We start from the raw sequence: 20,457 nt of genomic DNA on the forward strand, positions 1-20,457 counted from the left end.
AGAAGAAAAAGAGGAAGGGGTCTGTGAAGTGTCTGTGGCAATTAGGACCCAGGAGCATCATAGGATGAGCAATACATCCACACCTGCCTCTGACTCACCTGGTGCCCCAGGTAAAAGAAATCCAGATAAAAGGCAGGAGGGAGGGAGAGAGAGAGAGAGATCTGAGCTAAGCAGCAATGAAGGGCCCCTCACCTATTACCAACCTCCTGCTGCTACTGTTGCTCCTGAGCCCAGACCCTGGAGAAGGTACGTGCTTGGGGAGCTGGGGGAATGGGATGGAGATAGAGGACCCAGGAAGTCCAGCCTCCTCCTGATAGAGATGTTCTGGGTCAGAAGTGCTCTGAATGCATAGACTGATTGTCTCCTAGAATTGCCACTGCCACCCAGCACTACCTGCTGTACTCAGCTCTACCGAAAGCCACTGCCAAACAAGCTACTAAAAAAGGTCATCGAGGTGGAACTGCAAGAGGCTGATGGAGACTGTCACCTTCAGGCAATCATGTGAGCACTGCCCCTGATTCTGACCTCAGTACCAACCTCTCATACTTACCCTAGCCTTAGCCCTCAGTGCAAATAATTCAGGTTATCACCTGGCCTTTGCACCTAAGCCCTGAACCCTAACTCCCCCCCGCCAACGATGACCATGGCTTTGCACCTTTCCTTTCTCAGCCTTCACTTGTCAGGACGCAGTGTCTGCATCCACCCCCAGAACCACAGCCTGGCCCGCTGGTTTCAGCATCAAGGGAAGAGGTTCCAGAGGACTCTGCCAAACTAGATTTGAGACTGAGAAGGAAAATGGAATTAGGCTCCTAAAAGGCAAAGTAATTAAAGCAGCATTGGACAGCAGTCTCTGACCTCCAAGTTCTAAGCACTCTGCTGTGAACCCTGAATCTGGAGCTGGAAGACACATCAATAAGCAGAAGAATGGAGCCAGGTGGTGGTACACCTGGTTAAGCACTCACATTACAGTGCTCAAGGACTCAGGTTCAAGCCCTTGATCCCCACCTGCAGGGGGGAAGCTTCACAGGCTGTCTCTCTCCCTCCCTATCTCCTCCCCCCTCTCAATTTCTATCTCTATCCAATAATGAAAATTTTAAAAAATTGTAAATAAAAATAAACAAGAATATCTTCAATCTCTTTATTCACACTTTCACAACCCCCACCAGGGGCAAAGCCAGGAGCCCAGGACCCACATACACACATTCCATGCACCTACATACATGCATGCAGAGAACACATTTCCTGCCTCACATACACAGAGACCCATGGCACAGACAGACACACAGACACCTACACACATTCTTTCAGTGGACCTTCTGCTCTGGCATGAAATCAGAGGACCAGGCATTTTCAGTTGGCAGTATGGAACACATAGTCTCATAGAAATGGGATCCAAACAAAACTTCAAGCTGAGATATGCCCTTCCATGGGAATCTACTGTCGCGTGTGGGTTCTTCTGTCAGTCCATCCACACCAGCAAGACAGTTACAGGTGGAGTCAGTTGAAGAATCTACTGGGTCCTCTACAGGTTTGGGGCTCCTAGAAAAAAGAGAATCTTGGTCCGGGAGGTGGTGCAGTGGATAAAGCATTGGATTCTCAACCATGAGGTCCTGAGTTTAGTCCCCAGCAGCACATGTGCCAGAGTATCTGGTTCTTTCTCTCTATGCCTATCTTTCTCATGAATAAATAAAGTCTCTAAAGAGAGAGAGAGAGAGAGAGAGGACAGTTAAAAGACAGTTAGAAAAGATAGTAAGATTGGATCTCAGCCCAGAGTGAGGAAGAGGACTCAGCTCTGAGCCCAAGACCTTAAGAACAAATAGGGAATCCCAACTTTGAGTGACGCCCAACACCATGAAAACAAATGAGTTAATCAAACTCTGGGGCCAGGCTCATCAAGAATAAAGAGGGGACCCAGTTCTGGTCAAAGATGCAATGGAAATAATAATGAATATGCAGCTCAGAGTTGAAATGCATCCTGAAAATGATGAGTCCACTCAGGAACCCCAATACTCTTCAAGAGAGGAAAGAAATCCAATTCTGAGTCTAGGGACTCAAGATGGAAGATCCATCCTTGAACCCAGACTTCAAAAGAATGAAGAGAACTCAGAACTGATTCCTTTATAGGGCACCTAGTTCTAAGTCCAGACACTCACATTGAGGGTACACATCTCCCAGTTAAACCTCCTAGAACCACCCTACGCACCTGGAAATTTGTCCACTGGAAGCATTGGCGCCAAGAATCCAGGCTTCTGGGGCTCATCCTTCCCTCCTGGTCTCAGCCTCAGCCTGGGCATTAAAAAAAGGTAGCTGTCTCCCTAACAATCTAAGGCATCTCAATCTCCTCCTAAAGGGTTTGTTTGTAGTAAAGGGAGAATCATAAGGGGGGGAATGTGTGAGGATATGTGGTGTAATTCTAGAGTCAGGTTAGTCCAATAGGAAGGAATGAGGATAGAGGTGGGTGTGAGCTATGGGTATCAAAGCATCATCAGTCCAAGGCTGAGGGAGTTACTTACCAGAGCCCCAGTGCCAGGGCCCCAACTACCAGTCCCAGGAAAGAAAAGATTCCCAAAGATGACAGCACAGCCACCTGTTCCAGTGGGTCCCTGTGATCTGAAGGTGGAAGAGTGTCACATGTCACTATGAAAGCAAACCACATCCGGTGCACCCTTTGGTCTGGGACTTTTAGTCTTCTACAATTTTTTTTCTTTTTTTGAGTGAAGGCATAATTTTTTTTTCCTCCAGGGTTATTGCTGGGCTCGGTGCCTGCACCACGAATCCACCGCTCCTGGAGGCCATTTTTCCCCCTTTTGTTGCCCTTGTTGTTGTAGCCTCGTTGTGGTTATTATTATTGCCATTGTTGATGTTGTTCGTTGTTGGACAGGACAGAGAGAAATGGAGAGAGGAGGGGAAGACAGAGAGGGGGAGAGAAAGATAGACACCTGCAGACCTGCTTCACCGCCTGTGAAGCGATTCCCCTGCGGGTGGGGAGCCGGGGGCTCAAACCGGGACCCTTACACCAGTCCTTGGGCTTTGAGCCACATGCGCTTAACCCACTGCACCACTGCCCGACCCCCAAGGCATAATTTTTTAAGGCATAATTTTTCTCTGTCCATCTCTGTTCACTTGAACTGCTGCAACAAAATACTAAAGAGGGTGACTTATTTCTTTTTTTTTTTTAATTGGGATGAATGGTTTACAGTAAATACAGTTGTTGACACATGTGTAAACTTTCTCAGATTTCTGCAAAACTTTCACCACCAGCCTAAGTCCTCCTCTACCATCATGCACCAGGACCTGAAAGCCTATCCCCACCTCCCCCTCACCTCCCAGAGTCCTTTACTTTGACACTACAACCTTTGCCCATCTGCCTAAACTCACCAAGTCGCCGTGGGTCTGGCTGCAGGGAAGGTCTTGGGGGAGCAGGACTGTCCTCCTGAGGTTCATCCTCTGGCTGTGTTTGTGACTGGGCCCCAGCAGGTGTCTCCTCTAGTAGAGGCTCTGAAGGGAAGGGAGACTTGAGAACTGTCCGTGCATGGTAGAGGAGAGGGCAAGCCGGGGCCTGGCAGATGGCCCAGAGTCTGGGTTGGACAGAGGTTCTGAGGAGGGTAGAGTCAGTTTCTGGGAGCCTAGCAGAGGTGGAGGCTGAGGGACAGGGTGGGGCTGCAGGCACCCAAACTGAAGCCAGGCACCGCAACTGTAGCGCTGGCCAACCTGTCCCACTAATGGATGCTGTGGGGCGGGGCTCCTCCTTCAGCTCAGTCTCACCACTGCTTGGAGTTCCCCATGCCTCTGGGCTCCAGGCACTCCAGGTGCCAGCATCCAGAAAGTCCCGGGCACTGACCCGCACGGCATGGGGCAGCCCTGCAACTGCATCCGTGATCACCTCCTCCAATCCAGCTGGTTCCACCTGGGGAGTGAGAATGGCTGGTCCACAACTTCTCCAGATTGTAAACATGGAGCCTACCAGTCTGCAAAGAGGGGCCCAATCTACCCAGTGCTTTCCCTGTCAGCCTGCTGGAGCAGGCTGGCCTCATGTGTGCTGGTGGGTCAGGTCTACACCTAGGGTTTAGACAAGAAAGGCACACAGCCTAGGGCATAGTGTAGAGGATGAAGAGGGGCCCGGCGGTGGCACACTTGGTTGAGTGCACATGTTACAGTGCTCTAGGACCCAGGTTCAAGCCCCTGGTCCCCACCTGCAGGGGGGAAGCTTCACAAGTGGTGAAGCAGGGCTGCAGGTGTCTCTGTCTCTCTCCCTCTTTTTTTAAATTTATCTATTTTCCCTTTTGTTGCCCTTGTTGTTTTTTTATTGTTGTAGATATTGTTGTTGACGTCGTCGTTGTTAGATAGGACAGAGAGAAATGGAGAGAGGAGAGGAAGACAGAGAGGGGGAGAGAAAGACAGACACCTGCAGACCTGCTTCACTGCCTGTGAAGCGACTCCCCTGCAGGTGGGGAGCTGGAGGCTCCAAGCGGGATCCTTACGCCGGTCCTTGCACTTCGTGCAGTGTGTGTTTAACCCGCTGCGCTACAGCCCTCTCTCTCTCTCTCTCTCTCTCTCTCTCTCTCTAAGAATTTATTTATTTATTCATGAGAAAGGCAGAGAGAGAAAGAACCAGACATCACTCTGATGCGTGTGCTTCTGGGGACTGAACTTATGACATTATAGTTGAGAATAAATGCTTTATCCACTGTGCCACCTTCTGGACCACTCTCCCTCCCTCTCTATCTCCCCCTTCCTCTTGATTTCTGGCTGTCTCTATCCAATAAATAAAGATTTAATAAAAAATTTTTTTAAAAGGATAGGGGGTCAGTGCAGCGGGTTAAGCGCACGTGGCGCAAAGCACAAGGACCGGCTTAAAGATCCAAGTTCGAGCCCCTGGCTCCCCACCTGCAGGGGAGTCACTTCACAGGTGGTGAAGCAGGTCTACAGGTGTTTATCTTTTTCTCCCCTTGTCTTCCCCTCCTCTCTCCATTTCTCTGTCCTGTTCAGTAGCAACAATAATAACCACAACAACAGCAACAAAGGGGAAAAAAATGGTCTCCAGGAGCAGTAGATTCATGGTGCAGGCACTAAGCCCCAGCAATAACCCTGGAGAAAAAAAAAAAAAGAGGATAAAGTACTGGACTCACATGTATGAGGTTCCAAGTTCAGGCCCCAGGATTACTGGTGCCAGAGTGCTCTGGTGTTCATTCTCTCTCTCTCTCTCTTTCTCATTAATGAATAAGTTTAAAAATTAAAAAATAAAATAAAAAATCTTGAAGTACAGCCCTGGAGGCAACAGAGTGGATAAAGCATTGGATACTCAAGCATGAGTTCAAGCCCCGGCATCCCATGTGCCAGAGTGATGCTCTGATTTTTTTTCTCTCTCTCCTCTCTTCTCACCAATAAGTAAAGAAATCCCAGGATGGGTGGTGGTTCACCTGGTTGAGTGCAATGTGCAAGGACCTGGGTTCAAGCTCTCTGTCCCCACCTGCAGGAGGAAAGCTTTGCAAGTGGTGAAGCAGCGTTGCAAGGTGTCTCTCTTTCTCTCTCTTCCTCTCCATTTCTACCTACCTCTCTGGATTTCTGGACATCTCTAGCCAATAAAGTTCTTTAAAAAATTTATTGGGGGGTCGGGTGGTGGTGCACCTGGTTGAGCACACGTTACAGTGCAAAAGGACCCAGGTTCGAGCCCCCAGTCCCCACCTGCAGGGAGAATGCTTTGCAAGAGGTGAAGCAGTGTTACAGGAGTCTCTCTGTCTCTCTGTATCTCCTTCTCTATCACCCCCTTCCCTCTCGATTTCTGGCTGTCTCTATCCAGTTAAAATAAATAAATAAATATAATAAATTGTTTAAAATTTATTTTAAAAGTGCATAGTAGGCAGAGGAGGACCTAGTAGGGGTTGAACTGTTAAGTGGAAAACTGAGAAATATTACACATGTACAAACTACTATATTTTACTGTTGACTGTAAACCATTCATCCCCCCAATAAAGAAAAAAAAAAGTACATAGTGGTTATGTAGCTAAATTGTGGTATCACATTGCCTAGGTTTAAATCTTTCTCCCCCACTGGGTTCAAGTCTTTGGTTGGGGCTGGGCAGTAGTACACCTAGTGGATTGCATATGTTACTGTACACAAGCATATGGGTTTAAGTCCCTGCTCTCCACCTTCAGAAGACACTTCACAAGAGGTATCTCTCTTTTTTCTCTCCCTCTCTCTGCCCCCTCTGCCCCATTTCTCTCTGTCTCTACAAAGAAAGAAAAAAAACTTCAGTGTTTCCTTTTACCAGGTAAGCTGGGGTTTCTGTGCCTCAGTTTCTGCATTTATAAAATAAAGGTGAAGGGGGGCCAAGCAGTGGTGCACCCAGTTAAGTGTACATATTAACAAGCCCAAAGACCCAGGCTCAAAAAAAAAAAAAAAAAAAGGACCCAGGTTTGAGCTTCTGCTCCCTACCTGCAGGGGGCTCTGTTTCATGAGCAGTGAAGCAGGTCTTCAGCTAGCTAGCTAACACCTCATCACAGACCCCTGCAAGCATCAACCCGGCTTTGACCTAGCACGTTATGATTGGGCCCTCCTCAATCGCCATCGAACAGGCCATGGCCGGTGCGCCGCTATGTTCCATCGCTGGGGAGCCAGAGACGACCCGAACTGCCCCTGCGGCTCCAGACAGACTATGACCCACATAGTCAACGACTGCCACCTCTCCAGATTCAAAGGAGGTCTCGAAACTTTACATCAGGCTCAACCTGACGCTGTTGACTGGCTACGGAAGAAGGGCAAACGCTAGAAGAAGAAGCTAGCTAGCTAACTCTCTCTCTCTCTCTCTCTCTCTCTCAGGGTATGACTGGGGCTTGGTGCCAGCACTATGAATCCACTGCTCCTGGCCTATTTTTGCCATTTTATTGGATAGGACAGAGAGAAATGAAGAGGAGAGGGGTAGAGAAAGAAAGCAAGAGAGGCAGATACCTGCAGACGACTCACTGCTTATGAAGCTCCCCTCCCACAAGTGGGGAGAGGGGGCTCAAATCTGGGTCCTCGAGTGGGTCCTTACACTTCATACTACCTACGCTTAACCAGGTGCACCACCACCTGGTCCCCTTTCTCTCCCCATCTCTATCTCCCCAGCCTCTCTCAATTTCTCTCTATCCTATCTAATAAAAATTAATAAGGAAAAAAAAAGGGGGGAAAGGGGGGGAATGGCTGCCAGGAGCAGAGGATCTGTAGTGCTACTACCAAGACTTTCTAAATAAATAAATTAAATAAAGGTGGATACACCTAAATGAGAAAATACATGTAGAATGGGTAGTGAGGTGCCTGGCAAGCTAACAGCCCTCAGTAAATATTATTCTGAGGCAGTAGTTCCCCAGAGCTGAAGTTAGATAATCTCTGACATTTCTAAAGGTAACAACTCACTCTTCCTCCCCTCTCATAAACATATTTTATTTGTTTTATTTTTTATTAATTTTTTTCAGACCTGCTTCACCACTTGTGAAGTAACCGCCCCCCATAGGTGGGGAGCAGGGGACTCAAACCAGATCCTTGTGTGGTTCTTGCACTTCATGCTATGTGTGCTTAACTGGGTGCATCACTGCCCAGGCCCCTGTTATTTTTTTTTTAATTTATTTTTAATGAGACAGAGATATAGAGAGGTGATCCAGGAGGTGGCGCAGTGGATAAGGCATTGGACTCTCAAGCATGAGGTCCTAAGTACAGCAGCACATGTACAAGAATGATGTCTGGTTCTTTCTCTCTCCTTCTATCTTTCTCATTAACAAATAAATAAAATATTTAAGAGAGGGGGAGTCGGGCTGTAGCGCAGCGGGTTAAGCGCAGGTGGCGCAAAGCACAAGGACCGGCATAAGGATCCCGGTTCGAACCCCAGCTCCCCACCTGCAGGGGAGTCGCTTCACAGGCAGTGAAGCAGGTCTGCAGGTGTCTATCTTTCTCTCCCCCTCTCTGTCTTCCCCTCCTCTCTCCATTTCTCTCTGTCCTATCCAACAACGACAACAACAATAATAACTACAACAATAAAACAACAAAGGGCAACAAGAGGGAATAAATAAAATAAATATTAAAAATATATATATATTTAAGAGAGAAAGATACAGAGAGAGACCAAAGCACAGCTCAGCTCTGGCTCATAATGGTGCCGGGAGAATGAAACTGGGACCTCAAAGCCTCAGGGATAAAAGTCTTTCTTTTTTTTTTTTTTTTTGTTAAAGATTTAATTTTACTGCTTGCCCCAGCAAGTATTTTAGTAGTAGTGGTGGTGGTGGTGGTGGTGGTAGTAATAAACCAATGCTTTTCTCCCCACAGATGGACTTCCATCAAAGTTACAGTCCTAAAGTGCTCAGTCTGTTAGTCCCAGCACACAGCGCAAAGCCAGGTCCTTAAAGAACTCTTAGTGGCCAGGCTTTGGAGACCTGACAGTGCCATAAAGTCACACAGAACACTCCAGGAACGTGAAGCCAGAGACAAGTCCCATAGCCCCAGAACACACTCCAGGCCTCACCATGGACCAGGCAGGATGCTGTGCTGGACGGTACTGCAGCCGGAACTTGAGCAGGAAGTGGGGTTGTCGGGGCCAGGAGGTTGGGTATGTCCAGCTGGCACGCAGGCGGCGGGGGTAGCCAGGAACAGGTTCCACCTGGAGTCCCTGGGGTGGGTCAGGGCGCACTGAGGTGTTGGAGACACTGAGTCAGGCAGGTCAAAGGTACCCATCCCTGTCCCCACTACCTCTCACAGCCCCTGAGATACATCCAAGGAGTTTGGGGACTCTTTTTTTCTGGGAGTGAGGAACTTAAACTGGAATATCCATTAGGCTCAAGACCTATTGTCAGGTCCTAGAAACGGTTGACAGAGGACCTGGTGGGGGTTGTATTGTTATGTGGAAAACTGAGAAATATCATGCATGTACAAACTATTGTATTTACTGGCGACTGTAAAACATTAATCCCCCAATAAAGGGGAAAAAGTGTTACAAAATGACCTGAGATCTAAGGACTGGTTCTGAAATGTTTGTTGAGTAAATAGAAGAGGATTCTGCTCTCCATCCAAACATGGGGATAAATTGATCCAAACTCTAGCCAGAGCTTTAGTGATCCCCCACCACCTGCTTCCAGTGAAGATTGTTTCATTAAAAAAAAAAAAATTCATATAGGGTGGGAGAGATAGCATAATGGTTACGCAAACAGACTTTGATGCTTGAGCCTCTGAGGTCCCATGTTCAATCCCCCACACCACCATAAGCCAGGGCTGAGTAGTTCTCTGGTTAAAAAAAAAAAGAAAGAAAAAAATGCACACACACACCAGAATAGGACATGTATTATTTTAGTGTTTCACACACACACCCCTCCACAGGGGCCTTCTAGGAAGAAAGCTTGTGTCTGGGTACCTGCCGACAGGCAGTTCACCTTACAAAACAAATTCACCTGTTTATCTAAACTCAGCTGCTAAAGAATCCCACATTAACTATGTGAGGAAGACTACCTCTACAAAACACCATGTGACCCAAACCAGGCCCCTAACCTAGAAAAGATAGTTTCAGGAGGCCAGGCAGTGGTGCGCCAGTTTAAGCACACATAAGCCCAAGGGCCTGCACAAGGATCTCAGTTCAAGCCCCTGGCTCCCCACAAGCTGAGGGGTCATTTCACAAGTGGCGAAGCAGGTCTGCAGGTGTCTGTCTTTCTCTCCCCCTCTATATCTCCCCCTCCTGTCTCAATTTTTGCCTTATCCAATAAAAGAAAGAAAGAAGGAAGGAAAGAAAGAAAGAGTTCTACTCCATGAGCTGCCTCCTCCCACTTCTCTTAGCCAATCATGATAAGATTGTGAATCTGTGTACCCAATCCATGGAGAACAAGGCAGTTTCACACCAGCATTAGGGAATAAATACTTGGTTGCTGTCTCTAGCCAGTACGTGCCAACATGGTGGATCCAGATTGGACTAGAGTCTGATTCTGCAGAATCGAATAAACTGTCTCACTTCTTGCCTTTCTCAAGTTTCCCAAGTCCATTCCTGGGGTGAATGGGTACATTTATTTCTATCAAGAAGAAGAAGGTGAGGCCCTGGTGGTGAAGTGAAGTGTAAAGATTCATTCAAGTGTAAGATCTGAGTTTGATTTCCAACACAGTATGTGCCAGAGAGGTGCTCTGGTTCACTCTCACCTCTTCTCTCTCATTAATAAAGATTTTCTAAAAAAAAAAAAAAAAAAAAAAAAAAAGGAAGAAAGAGGAGAAAGAGGAAAAGGGGTGGGGGGAGCAGCAGGTGGCTCACCCAGTAGAGTGCCCGAGGACCCAGGCCACTATATGGGAGCACCATGCAACAGAAAATTTCACAAGTAGAGAAGCAGTGCTCTGGTGGCAGTCCTCCTTCTCTCTGTCTAGCTCTCTTCCTTTTACCTTCTTCTTCTACTACTACTACTTCTTCTTCTCCTTCTCCTCCTTCTATTTTGCCTCCAGGGTTATCACTGGGGCTCAGTGCCTGCACAATGAATCCACTGCTCCTAGAGGCCATTTTCCCCATTTTGTTGCCTTTCCCTTGTTGTTATTGTTGTTATAGCTGTTATTGTTATTGGATAGAACAGAGAGAAAGCGAGAGATGAGGGCAAGACAGAGATGGGGAGAGAAAGACAGACACCTGCAGACCTGTTTCACTGCTTGTGAAGCGACCCCTTGCAGGTAGGGAGCTGGGGGCTCAAACTGGGATCCCTGCGTTGGTCCTTGTGCTTCGTGCCATATGCACTTAACCCGCCATGCTACCTACCACCCAGCCCTTTCCCTTTTACCTTCTATCTGGAGAAAATAAAGAAACAAACAAAAAAATTGTCCAGCAAGAGCAGTGAATTGTGCACATGTAAAGCAATAGAGAAGCACTGGCTGAAAAATTAAAAAAAGAAGAAAGGAAGAAAGAAAAAAAGAAAGAAGAAAAAGATAAAGAAAGGAAGGAAGAAGGAAGGGAGGGAAGGGAATAAGGAAAAAAGGGAAGTCAACAATATTTGTACCCCTTTCCCATATTTGGGAACTACTCTCTTCCATGATCCAGCTGTCTGGTCCTTTTTCTAGCCATGACGTCATCTCCTCAGACAATAACTTGGATCCACTTGCATATCAGATGTCAGGCTCAGAAAAAAAAAAAAAAAACCTAGTATAGTCATGGGCACTTTGAAATGTACCTAAAATAGCCCTACTAACTATCTACAAAACAGAGACCCCCCCAACTCATCATCTGAACTATTCCAGCCTTTAGGTTCAAACAATTTGTTTGGCTTTATATGTTAACTCTCTTTTCAGCCACCAGGTTCTAGATGTTAACATGATGCCAACCTGACTTCCCTAGGCAGACGACCCCACCAATGTGTCCTGGAGCCCTGCTTCCCCAGAGCCCCACCCCACTAGGGAAAGAGAGATCTGGGCGTATGGATCGACCTGTCAATTCCCATATTCAGTGGGGAAGCAGTTACAGAAACCAGACCTTCCACCATCTGCACCCCATAATGACCCCTGGGTCCATACTCCTAGAGGGATAAAGAATAAGAAAGCTATCAGGGGAGGGGATGAAATACGGAGTTCTGGTGGTGGGACTTGTGTGGAGTTGTAACCCTCTTATCCTGTGTTTTTTGTTGGTGTTTCCTTTTTATAAATAAAAATTTAAAAAAAAGAGGGGGGGACCAGAGGAACCTCCACTGGGCACAGAAGCAGGCAGCCCTGGGGCTAGGCAGCCAGGAGATCAGAGCACAGCTGTGGTAACAGCCTCTAGGGTATGTTTGTTCTGATTTGTTTTGTTTAGAGAATATTCTGAAGTAACTTTTCCCTCCGGCCTCTCATCTCTTTTGCTTGATGGTCACAAGAGTCATCCCTGTGTTGAAAGGGGATCTGTCAGGAGGAAGCTGGGAACTCTGGGAGTGGGAAGGGAGGAGGCAGCTATCTTTCCTCCAGAGTCCATCTGGGGTCTGAGGTAGGCAGTCTCTAGGGGTGAGTACTCACAGATATTCTGTAAGCGCACATCCAGCAGGCGAGTGCTGGCACCCAGGGGGTTCACCTCAGTCACATTGATCCTGTATTGGCTCCAGAACTCGGCCCCATGGACCACACAGCGGGCAGCCCCTGGGGGGTCCTGTGGGCAGGGCCAAGGCCCTGTAGAGGGACTCATCCTAGGAAGCAGGATGCGGTTGAAGGTTTCAGAAAAGCTTACTGCAAGGTCCAGCTGGGGCCCCCAGCCTCCCCCTAATGTCCTACCTTTGGTCATCAGCTCCTGGCACCATCTTCTTCCTAGCAGGGAGACGGTCATTTAGGAAGAAAAGAAGGTCCTTCCCATCTTTCTGAGGCCTTCTTCAGGACCTCTACCCTTGCCTCCCATACCACAGTGCACCCCCACACATAAAGGCATACACACCTGTAGGACGTGAGGTAGCGGGTGGGTAGACCGCTAACCTGGCTGGGACTCCAAGTACAAGAGAAGTTCTCATAGTCGGCCGCTTGGCAGGAGACAGTGGGGCGGGTTGGGGGGTCTAGAGGCAAAGGGTGTACTAGTGCCCATCTGAAGAGGGCTTACTCAGGGTCTGAATTCCCTCAGGAGCCCCATGTCTCACCATTGCCACCCAGTCCTCCCTCCTCAACTCACAGCCCAGCTGCAGAGTCACCATGCCACCAAGTGCACCATCCAGGGTCCGGCAGATGTAGGTGCCCTCGTCAATGCTGTCCACCTGGGCCAGGATCAGTTCATGCCCTAGCCCAGAGCTGGGCCCCTGGAGTAGCCTTGGCTCCCCATCCCGAAACCAGGATACTGGGACTCTGGGGGTGAGACAAGGGGAGTAGACAAATGGAAGTTTTGTGTCTGTTTGTTAGTATGTTTGTTTTCATTTTACCAGGATACTGCTCGGCTCTTATGATGGTGCAGAGGACTGAATTTGGGACCATTGCTCTCAGGCATGAGAGTCTTTTCCTGGGAGTCATGTGGTAGCACAGCGGGTTAAGCGCAGGTGGCGCAAAGCGCAAGGACCAGCGTAAGGATCCCCGTTCGAGCCCCCGCTCCCCACCTGCAGGGGAGTCACTTCACAGGCGGTGAAGCAGGTCTGCAGGTGTCTCTCTTTCTCTCCCCCTCTCAGTCTTCCCCTCCTCTCTCCATTTCTCTCTGTCCTATCCAACAGCGAATGACATCAACAATAACAATAATAACCACAATAAGGCTACAACAACAAGGGCAACAAAAGGGAGGGGGGGAAATGGCCTCCAGGAGCAGTGGATTCATGGTGCAGACACTGAGCCACAGCAATAACCCTTGAGGCAGAAAAAAGAAAGTCTTTTCCTATAACCATTATGCTACCTCCCCAGTCCTTGTTTTTGTTTTTGCTATCACTGCTCAGTTCTGGCTTATGCAGTGCTGGGGACTGAATTTTGGGTGCCTCAGGCATGAAAACCTTTTTGCATGACCATTATGCTATCTTCCCAGGTGGAAAATATTTTTAAGGTTTATTTTTATTCATGAAGAGAGAGAACTGGAGCGTCACTCTGGCATAAGTAGTGCTAGGGACTTCACGCTTGCAAGCCTGGTGCTCTACCCACTGTGCCACCTCTTGGGACATCAGGAAGGTTTAAAATATAAACCGGATTATGCCATAGCTCTCCACTGGTTCCTTGCAATAAAGCCCAAACTCCTTTTGCCAACTCACAAAGTCGGCAATCCAGTTCATGTCTTCCCTTCAACTTCTACCTCTCCCCTCACTCACCCATCTTGTGATCCCATCTTGTTGATCTTTCTGTTCAAGAATGTTGAGCTCATTCTCACCTCAGCGCACCTGAATTAGTTGCTACCTTGGTCAAGAATGCTTATTACCCCAACTGTGCCTGGATGCCTCCTTCCTGAACTTTGGGAATCAGCTCCAATATCACCTCCTCCAAGAGACCTTCCCTGGTCACTAGTACAAAGTAGCCACTCAGTTATCTTCTTCCAAGTTGCTCTGTTTTGATGTTCTGTCCCACCTTGCCCAGGTATTGCTACTTGGCAAGTCTTGTTTGCTTACTGTCTGTCTGCTTCCTTAGAATGTAAACTCTCATAGAGGCTGGGAAAATAGCATAATAGTGGAGATGGGGCTTGAACCTGGGTCCTTGTGCATAGAAACAGCATAATAGTTACACAAAAAGACTTTCATGCCTGAGGCTCTAATGTCCTAGATTCAATCCCCAGCACCAATATAAGCCAGAGTTGGGCAGTGCTCTGATAAAGATAAAAATAAAAATAAGGGGGATCTGGGTAGCAGCGCAATGGGTTAAGCGCACATGGCACAAAGTGCAAGGACCAGTGTAAGGATCCCGGTTCGAGCCCCCAGCTCCCCACCTGCTGGGGAGTTGCTTCACAAGCAATGAAGCAAGTCTGCAGGTGTCTATCTTTCTCTCCTCCTCTCTGTCTCCCTTCCTCTCTCCATTTCTCTCTATCCTATCCAGCAACAATGACAACAATGATAAACATGGGCAACAAAAAAAAATTTTTTTTAATAAAAAAATAAAATTCTCAAGGGCAACCAAGGGCTTGTGCTCTGCTGTATTCTAGAGGCTCAAACAGGCAGGCATTCAGCAGGTTGAAATGTCTGCTGAATACAGTTGGTTTGACAGTAAGAACAAATTCAAAGGTGAGGAGCAAGGATGGGGAAAGGTGTGGACTGAGCCAGTCAAGCAAGGGCCATGCCTGTCAGCCAGCTGGACAGGTAGGGGGTGGTGGTACTTACCCAGCAGTCACTCCAGGGCAACACAGTGTCATGGGCCTGCCAGGCTGCCCATACTGGACCCCTGTGGAGGGCACATCTGAGGAGGGGATCTTTCTCCTCTCCTTCACTTCCCCCACAATGAGAATCAGAGGGTACAGAGTGGACTTTTTTTTTTCTAGTCACCAGGGCTCTGCCCCTTTAAGTCAACTTTTTCAGATAGAAAAAGAGACAGACAGATAGAGGGAGAAAGGGAAAGACAGCACAGCACCGAAGTGAGGGCCAGGCTCAAACCTGGGCTGTAAGCATGGGGAAACAGCACACTATCTAGGTGAGCTATTTTGCCAGCCCCGAAGGTCATTAGGTCAAAGCATCAGTTTATAATCTGAAGACAGAAATGAGAGGGCACAGGATGCCAGGTGTTGGAGGACACATGTCAGGCTTGGGAAGGAGCCCCTGGAAGAGTGTTCCAGGTCAGGGTAGGGTGACAGAGCAGGTTCTTCTCACCTGGGGGGCCCCAGGCCTGGGGGCAAAGGGAGGAGGCAGACACCAGGGCTATAGCCACGGCCACCAGGACCCTGCTTAGCCCTGGGCAGCTGCTGCTCATCTGTGAGGAAACAAAAAAAGTCTGGAGACCCACCCCCACCCCACAAACCCAGGATGGGAGGTTACAGCCTGCCCTCTCCCCCAAACTGGGCTTTCCAGGAGGAAAACTAAGGAACTTATGGAGGTGAGGAAATCAAAAATCACTGGAGGGGTCTAATCGAATGTCAGATACCTAACAGTCACAGACACACACACACACACACACACACACACACACACACAGTCTTCTCATTCCTGGGCAGAGGGCCCAGAACAAAAGCCGGAGGCAGCAGACTATGCCAGCACCGCCCCCCACCCCATACACACACACACACACACACACACACCACCCTTGGCGCCCACCCCTGGCACCAAGTACTGGCACTGGCTCAGTTGCTCCTATTAACTCCTCCAACCTAGCTGCTGGGACTCCTAGTATCTAACCCACCTGGCCCAGCGCTGGCCATTGTCTCTGAGGCAGCTGCCCTTATCACCCTAGGGTGGGGGCTGTCACTGGCCAGTCTGGGTTCACCCTTTCCTCCTGCCCATGCTGTGTTGGCTGCCAAACCTCTTCTCTCCTGGACCAGCTCCTTGCTCTGGCCACTTGGGCCACTCTTTGGGCCTGACTCTGAAATATTGTTGGGCTCAAGTCTGTGAGGCTGGCAGGGGCTAGGGTGCAGGCTGAGGCTGTGGAGTTAAGCAGATCCAGATGCCCTGGCTGCTGCCGGAGGCTGGGGACGGGCGAGGAGCCAGCAGATGGAGACAGGGTGGCGGGATGGGAGCAGAGGCTGGGGGGAAGCTGGGAACCTGTGGGGCCCAGAGCCTGGTGTGAGGGACCAAAGGGTCAAGAGATGCCCGAGATCAGGACTGGGAGGTAGTGGTGGCTCAAGGAGGTGAGGGCTGAGCTGGGGCAACAGGAGGTTAAAAAGGCTAAGAAGGAAGTAGCTAGCATTGTGCATGGGGCTGGGGGTGCTAGAAGATGGGAGGAAGGGAGAGGACAGAGGCAGTTGGGAGGTGGCTGCAGGGGCAGGAGAAGGGGCATATGGGGTGAAGCCCTGGGGTAAGCGATCCCAAGAGAAAGGGCACAGAGCCCACCCAAGGCTCTGCACATGTCTGTCTGAGTATATGAGTGGCTCACCCCTGCCCACCCCCCCACCCCCTACAGCCACACTGACCCTGCACAGCCCCGCCCTACCTCAGAGGCTGAGTGTTCATGGCCTGCAGGACTTCCTCTCACCAGCTCCAGCACTGCTCAGCTCTACTCAGTTCTGGAACCCCAGCACCCTCTGTGCTCTTCTCTGCCCCTGCCCCTGCGAGCCTTGGAGCTCAGCCACCCCTACCTAGGCCCCCTCCTCCATCCTATCTCCTCCCTCCTTCCCTCCCACCCGAGGCCCTGGGAAGGGAAGAGGCCTCCCCCAAGTCTGGATAGGAAGCCACAGGCCCAGCAGGGGCAGAAGAGAGAGAGGAGGGCTGCTATTGTCCCTGTCAGTGAGAAACACCCCCCCACCCATGTTTTCACACAGGCAAGCACAGCCACAGACACACTGGGCACAATCAACAAAAGAGGCTGTTCCTTGAACACAACTAAACAAACAAAATCAGACACTTACTAGTGCTACCACTCTGTTTAGCAAATATTTCCTTAGGGCACAGCTGGTTGTGTTTTGAGGGGGAGGCCCCAGGTTGGAGGGTATGAAGAAAAGCTGCCCCTCCCCTGGACCTTCCAGCCAATTCTCACCTCCTCCTCCTCCCCCTGCACTTTTTGGGCCCCAGCACCAGGAAATGCCTTTGGTCCCATGGTGCCAGATACACAAGACCCACACTTACCCAGAGACCCACAGCCTGAGATAGAGCCACTCACTGTCACAGGGGTTAACTCAGACTCAGTCTCACTCACACACACACACACACACAACTTCATTCCTTCTCACACTTGTATTTCCACAACACATACTTAGTGTTCAGCCCAGAAATGGAGTCACAACACACCCTAAATATGCCTCCTTTTCCAAGGAACGCTTAGCACTAGAAGACCTGCATTTCAGTCACTTCTACAGGACCCTAGTAGCAAGAAGCAAAGGTGAGTCAGGCAGAGGGACAGGGATGCCAAGAACATGAGAGGCAGAAGTGTGTGATAACAGATCCACCGTCAGCACAATAACTCACCTGGGAAGATTCCTACTTTGCCTTGCATGCATCCCAGATTTAAGTCTGTCCACCACTGCCCTGGAGGGAACTTCAGAGCTGCTCTGCCTACACCCGTCTCTACCTTTCTATCTAGAAGAGTTGACCAAGAGCTGTGAAGCCCCAAGAATCCATACCCCGGCCCCCCCTACACACACACACACAGACACACACACCAAAATTGTAAGGACAAGAGATCTCAGATTCAATCTTCAGGAACACATAAGGCACAGTTGAACAGTGCTTTGATGAAAGAAGGAAGGAAGGAAGGAAGGAAAGAAGGAATAAAGAAAAGAGAAAGAAAGAAAGAGGCAGGGTGGTGGTGCACCTGGTTGAATGCACACATTACCATGCACAAGGACCCAGGTTCAAACTGTCAGTCCCACCTGCAGGACAGATGCTTGACAAATGGTGAAGCAGTATTATAGGTATCTCTCTCCCTTTCTCCCCTTCCTCTCAATTTCTCTGTCACTAGCAAAAATAAATAAATAAATCTCAAAAAGAAAGAAAGAAGGGCAGATATGGAGATACCTGGGGTAGGGGTGGGGGTTGAACTATGAAAAGGCAAAAGTAATACCTCTGGGGGGGGGGGGGAGAAAAGGAGGAAGAGTGAGAAAGAAATATAAGGAAACTCAGTCCAACAGGGGATCAGAGAAAAAAGAGCACTAGAGCAGTGATAAGGATTTCCAAATAAAAGAAAAGCCAAGTATAGAAGGTGGGTCCAGGGAGTCGGGCGGTAGTGCAGCGGGATAAGCGCATGTTGCGCCAAGCACAAGGACCGGCGTAAGGATCCCAGTTCGAGCCCCCAGCTCCCCACCTGCAGGGGAGTCACCTCACAAGTGGTGAAGCAAGTCTGCAGTGTCTATCTTTCTCTCCCTGTCTTCCCTTCCTCTCTCCATTTCTCCCTGTCCTATCCAACAATAAGGACATCAATAACAACAATAATAACTACAACAATAAAACAACAAGGGCAACAAAAAGGGAGTAAATAAATAAATATTTTTTAAAATCTTGGGAGTGGTAGCACAGCGGGTTAAGCGCACATGGCACAAAGCGCAAGGACCAGCATAAGGATCCCGGTTCTAGCCCCTGGTTCCCCACCTGCAGGGGAGTCACTTCACAGGTGGTGAAGCAGGTCTGCAGGTGTCTATCTTTCTCTCCCCCTCTCTGTCTTCCTTCTCCTCTCTCCATTTCTGTCCTATCCAACAATGATGACATCAACAATAACTACAATAACAATTAAAAAAGGGCAACAGAAAGGAAATAAATATCTTTTTTAATCTTTAAAAGAAGAAGAAGAAGAAGGAGGAGGAGGAGGAGGAGGAGGAGGAGGGGGAGAAGATGGGTCCAAATAGAATGTCAGTTCCAGTGACCTGGGAGACGGCATGGCAGATAGGACATTGGACTCTCAAGCATGAGGTTCCAACTATAAGCCCCTATGTTGCATGTGCCGAAGTGGTTCTCTCTCTTTATCTCTTTCTCTCTCATTAATAAATAGATCTTGGAAAGAAAAAGAGAGGGAAAAGGGAAGAAAAGAGGAGGGGAGGGGAGGGGAGGGAATTCAGTTCAATGCAGCCTGGAAAGTGGTTCAGTAGATAAGGTGTTGGAATCTCAAGCATGAGGACCCAAGTTCCATCAAGCATTGTTTATGTGCCAGTGATGCTTTGGTCCTCATTCTGTCCTTATTCTCTCTCTCTCTCCATCCCTTTCTCATTCATAAATGCTTTTGTTTTAAGAAAGAAATTATTGTCCCACTGACTACTGGTCCCCGATATGAGAACAGCTACGTTCCTACATTGTTCACTACGGACACACAGAGTCAGTAGTGTTCTTACTCTGCTCAAGCCACACACTTAAACACAACCACCCAGACTCAGACCAGCAGTGTTAAACCATACAGAGACTTCCCCAAATTGTCCCTGATGTGGTCACAGGCCCTCTCACACATACACAAACACAGGACCAGATTCTCACCCCAAACTGGGCCATAACAGTTACACACGCAACCCCACATTTGCACAACCACATGCAAACTCTGCCATATGGGCGCTGACACACACGCAACCACATTAGCCCACAGTCAGAGTGGCACTCTGTTCACACAAGCAGTCTTACACACTGACTTGCTCACAGACACACTAACTGTCCCTCAGTCATTCCGGGCCCTGCAGATCTTATCCCGCCTGGCCCAGCCCCGCCGTCTCCTGGCAAAGTTCCCTCCAGGGCACCCACCAGGGCCCCCAGGCCTCACCTTCTGCGGCCGCTGCCGCCAGCGCCCTCCGCCCTCTGCCCCGGCCTCTGCTCCCGCCTGGGGCCCCCGAAGTCAGGGCGGCTCCGCCCAGGCACCAATGGAAGAAGGGTGAAACAAGGGGGGGTGGTCCTCGGCCCATTGGAGACTCCAACTGTCAATCACCTCCACCCCCACCTCGGCCGGACACTTCCTGTCCAGTCCCGACTTAAGTCTTGGTGGAGGGGTAGGGGGACAGATCCTGGAGTTGGATCCCTGGGTCCTTTGACTGAAGGCCTGTCCTTCCTGGGACAAGACTAGAAGCTTTTGGGCCCCTCCTCCTCACAGCAGTCTAAAAGCAAAGTCACAGTGTCAATGGCTCTGGAGGCACTGGGCAGGTGACTGGAGACGCAGCAGCTGCTGAGAGCAGACGGGAGGCAGGAGGAGTAATCAATGCATTTGCTGTACATGGTGGTTTGAAGTGCCCAAGCCACAAGCCATGTCTCTGGCGTCTGGGTCTGGGCACCAGTATTGTTTGAAACATTCTAGCTGAGTGCAAAATGCAACCACATCAGGTGCAGGGTCAGACGTGTGTGTGTGTGTGTGTGTGTGTGTGTGTGTGTGTGTGTGTGTGTGTATGTGTGTAAACATGACTTAAGAAACCAGTCACCCCCAACCAGGGTTCTCCTCCACTCCTCAATCACTGGGGACCCACAGGAGATACACAGCTTATCCATCTGTCTGAGCTTCCAGACTAGGGCAGCACTCCAAGTCCCAGGTCTT

At 49.3% G+C, this 20,457-nt stretch overlaps 2 protein-coding genes and 1 long non-coding RNA gene across 5 annotated transcripts in view; 2 read left to right on the forward strand and 1 right to left on the reverse strand.

Annotated features, from left to right (window-relative positions):
• Positions 1–20,457, forward strand: part of LOC132540843 (uncharacterized) — a 207,079-nt gene that overhangs the window by 154,946 nt on the left and 31,676 nt on the right. The window lies entirely within an intron of this gene.
• On the forward strand, positions 89–1,322 carry CCL27 (C-C motif chemokine ligand 27). The gene is made up of 3 exons (XM_060199254.1): positions 89–246; positions 369–501; positions 670–1,322. The coding sequence occupies exons 1-3, from the start codon at positions 177–179 to the stop codon at positions 773–775; spliced, it is 309 nt and encodes a 102-aa protein (XP_060055237.1). The 5' UTR covers positions 89–176; the 3' UTR covers positions 776–1,322.
• On the reverse strand, positions 1,125–19,846 carry IL11RA (interleukin 11 receptor subunit alpha). Of its 3 annotated transcripts, XM_007522836.3 has the most exons (13): positions 19,699–19,844; positions 15,186–15,285; positions 14,703–14,763; positions 12,602–12,771; positions 12,374–12,488; positions 12,217–12,249; positions 11,965–12,131; positions 8,495–8,658; positions 3,766–3,907; positions 3,379–3,498; positions 2,514–2,610; positions 2,204–2,286; positions 1,387–1,539 (listed from the first exon to the last, which is right to left on the reverse strand). In XM_007522836.3, the coding sequence occupies exons 2-13, from the start codon at positions 15,283–15,285 to the stop codon at positions 1,523–1,525; spliced, it is 1,269 nt and encodes a 422-aa protein (XP_007522898.1). In that variant the 5' UTR covers positions 19,699–19,844; the 3' UTR covers positions 1,387–1,522. The 3 variants fall into 3 exon arrangements, with proteins under 3 accessions (XP_016043534.1, XP_060055233.1, XP_007522898.1); XM_016188048.2 differs by lacking the exon at positions 2,204–2,286 and having other exon boundaries at positions 1,125–1,539; positions 19,699–19,846; XM_060199250.1 differs by lacking the exons at positions 2,204–2,286; positions 19,699–19,844 and adding an exon at positions 16,459–16,570 and having other exon boundaries at positions 1,125–1,539.

The sequence above is a fragment of the Erinaceus europaeus genome, chromosome 10 (genome assembly GCF_950295315.1).
Source record: "Erinaceus europaeus chromosome 10, mEriEur2.1, whole genome shotgun sequence".
NCBI lineage: Eukaryota > Metazoa > Chordata > Mammalia > Eulipotyphla > Erinaceidae > Erinaceus > Erinaceus europaeus.

Bases quoted from the DNA above. Each gene is read 5' to 3' on its own strand.
- CCL27 (XM_060199254.1), top strand. From the start codon at position 177: ATGAAGGGCCCCTCACCTATTACCAACCTCCTGCTGCTACTGTTGCTC. The intron at 247-368 runs GTACGTGCTTGG...ATTGTCTCCTAG, and splicing joins GAGCCCAGACCCTGGAGAAG to AATTGCCACTGCCACCCAGC. The intron at 502-669 runs GTGAGCACTGCC...TTCCTTTCTCAG, and splicing joins TGTCACCTTCAGGCAATCAT to CCTTCACTTGTCAGGACGCA.
- IL11RA (XM_016188048.2), bottom strand. From the start codon at position 15,285: ATGAGCAGCAGCTGCCCAGGGCTAAGCAGGGTCCTGGTGGCCGTGGCT. The intron at 12,489-12,601 runs GTGAGTTGAGGA...CTTTGCCTCTAG, and splicing joins GGTGACTCTGCAGCTGGGCT to ACCCCCCAACCCGCCCCACT. The intron at 2,611-3,378 runs GTGAGTTTAGGC...TTCCACCTTCAG, and splicing joins GCCAGACCCACGGCGACTTG to ATCACAGGGACCCACTGGAA.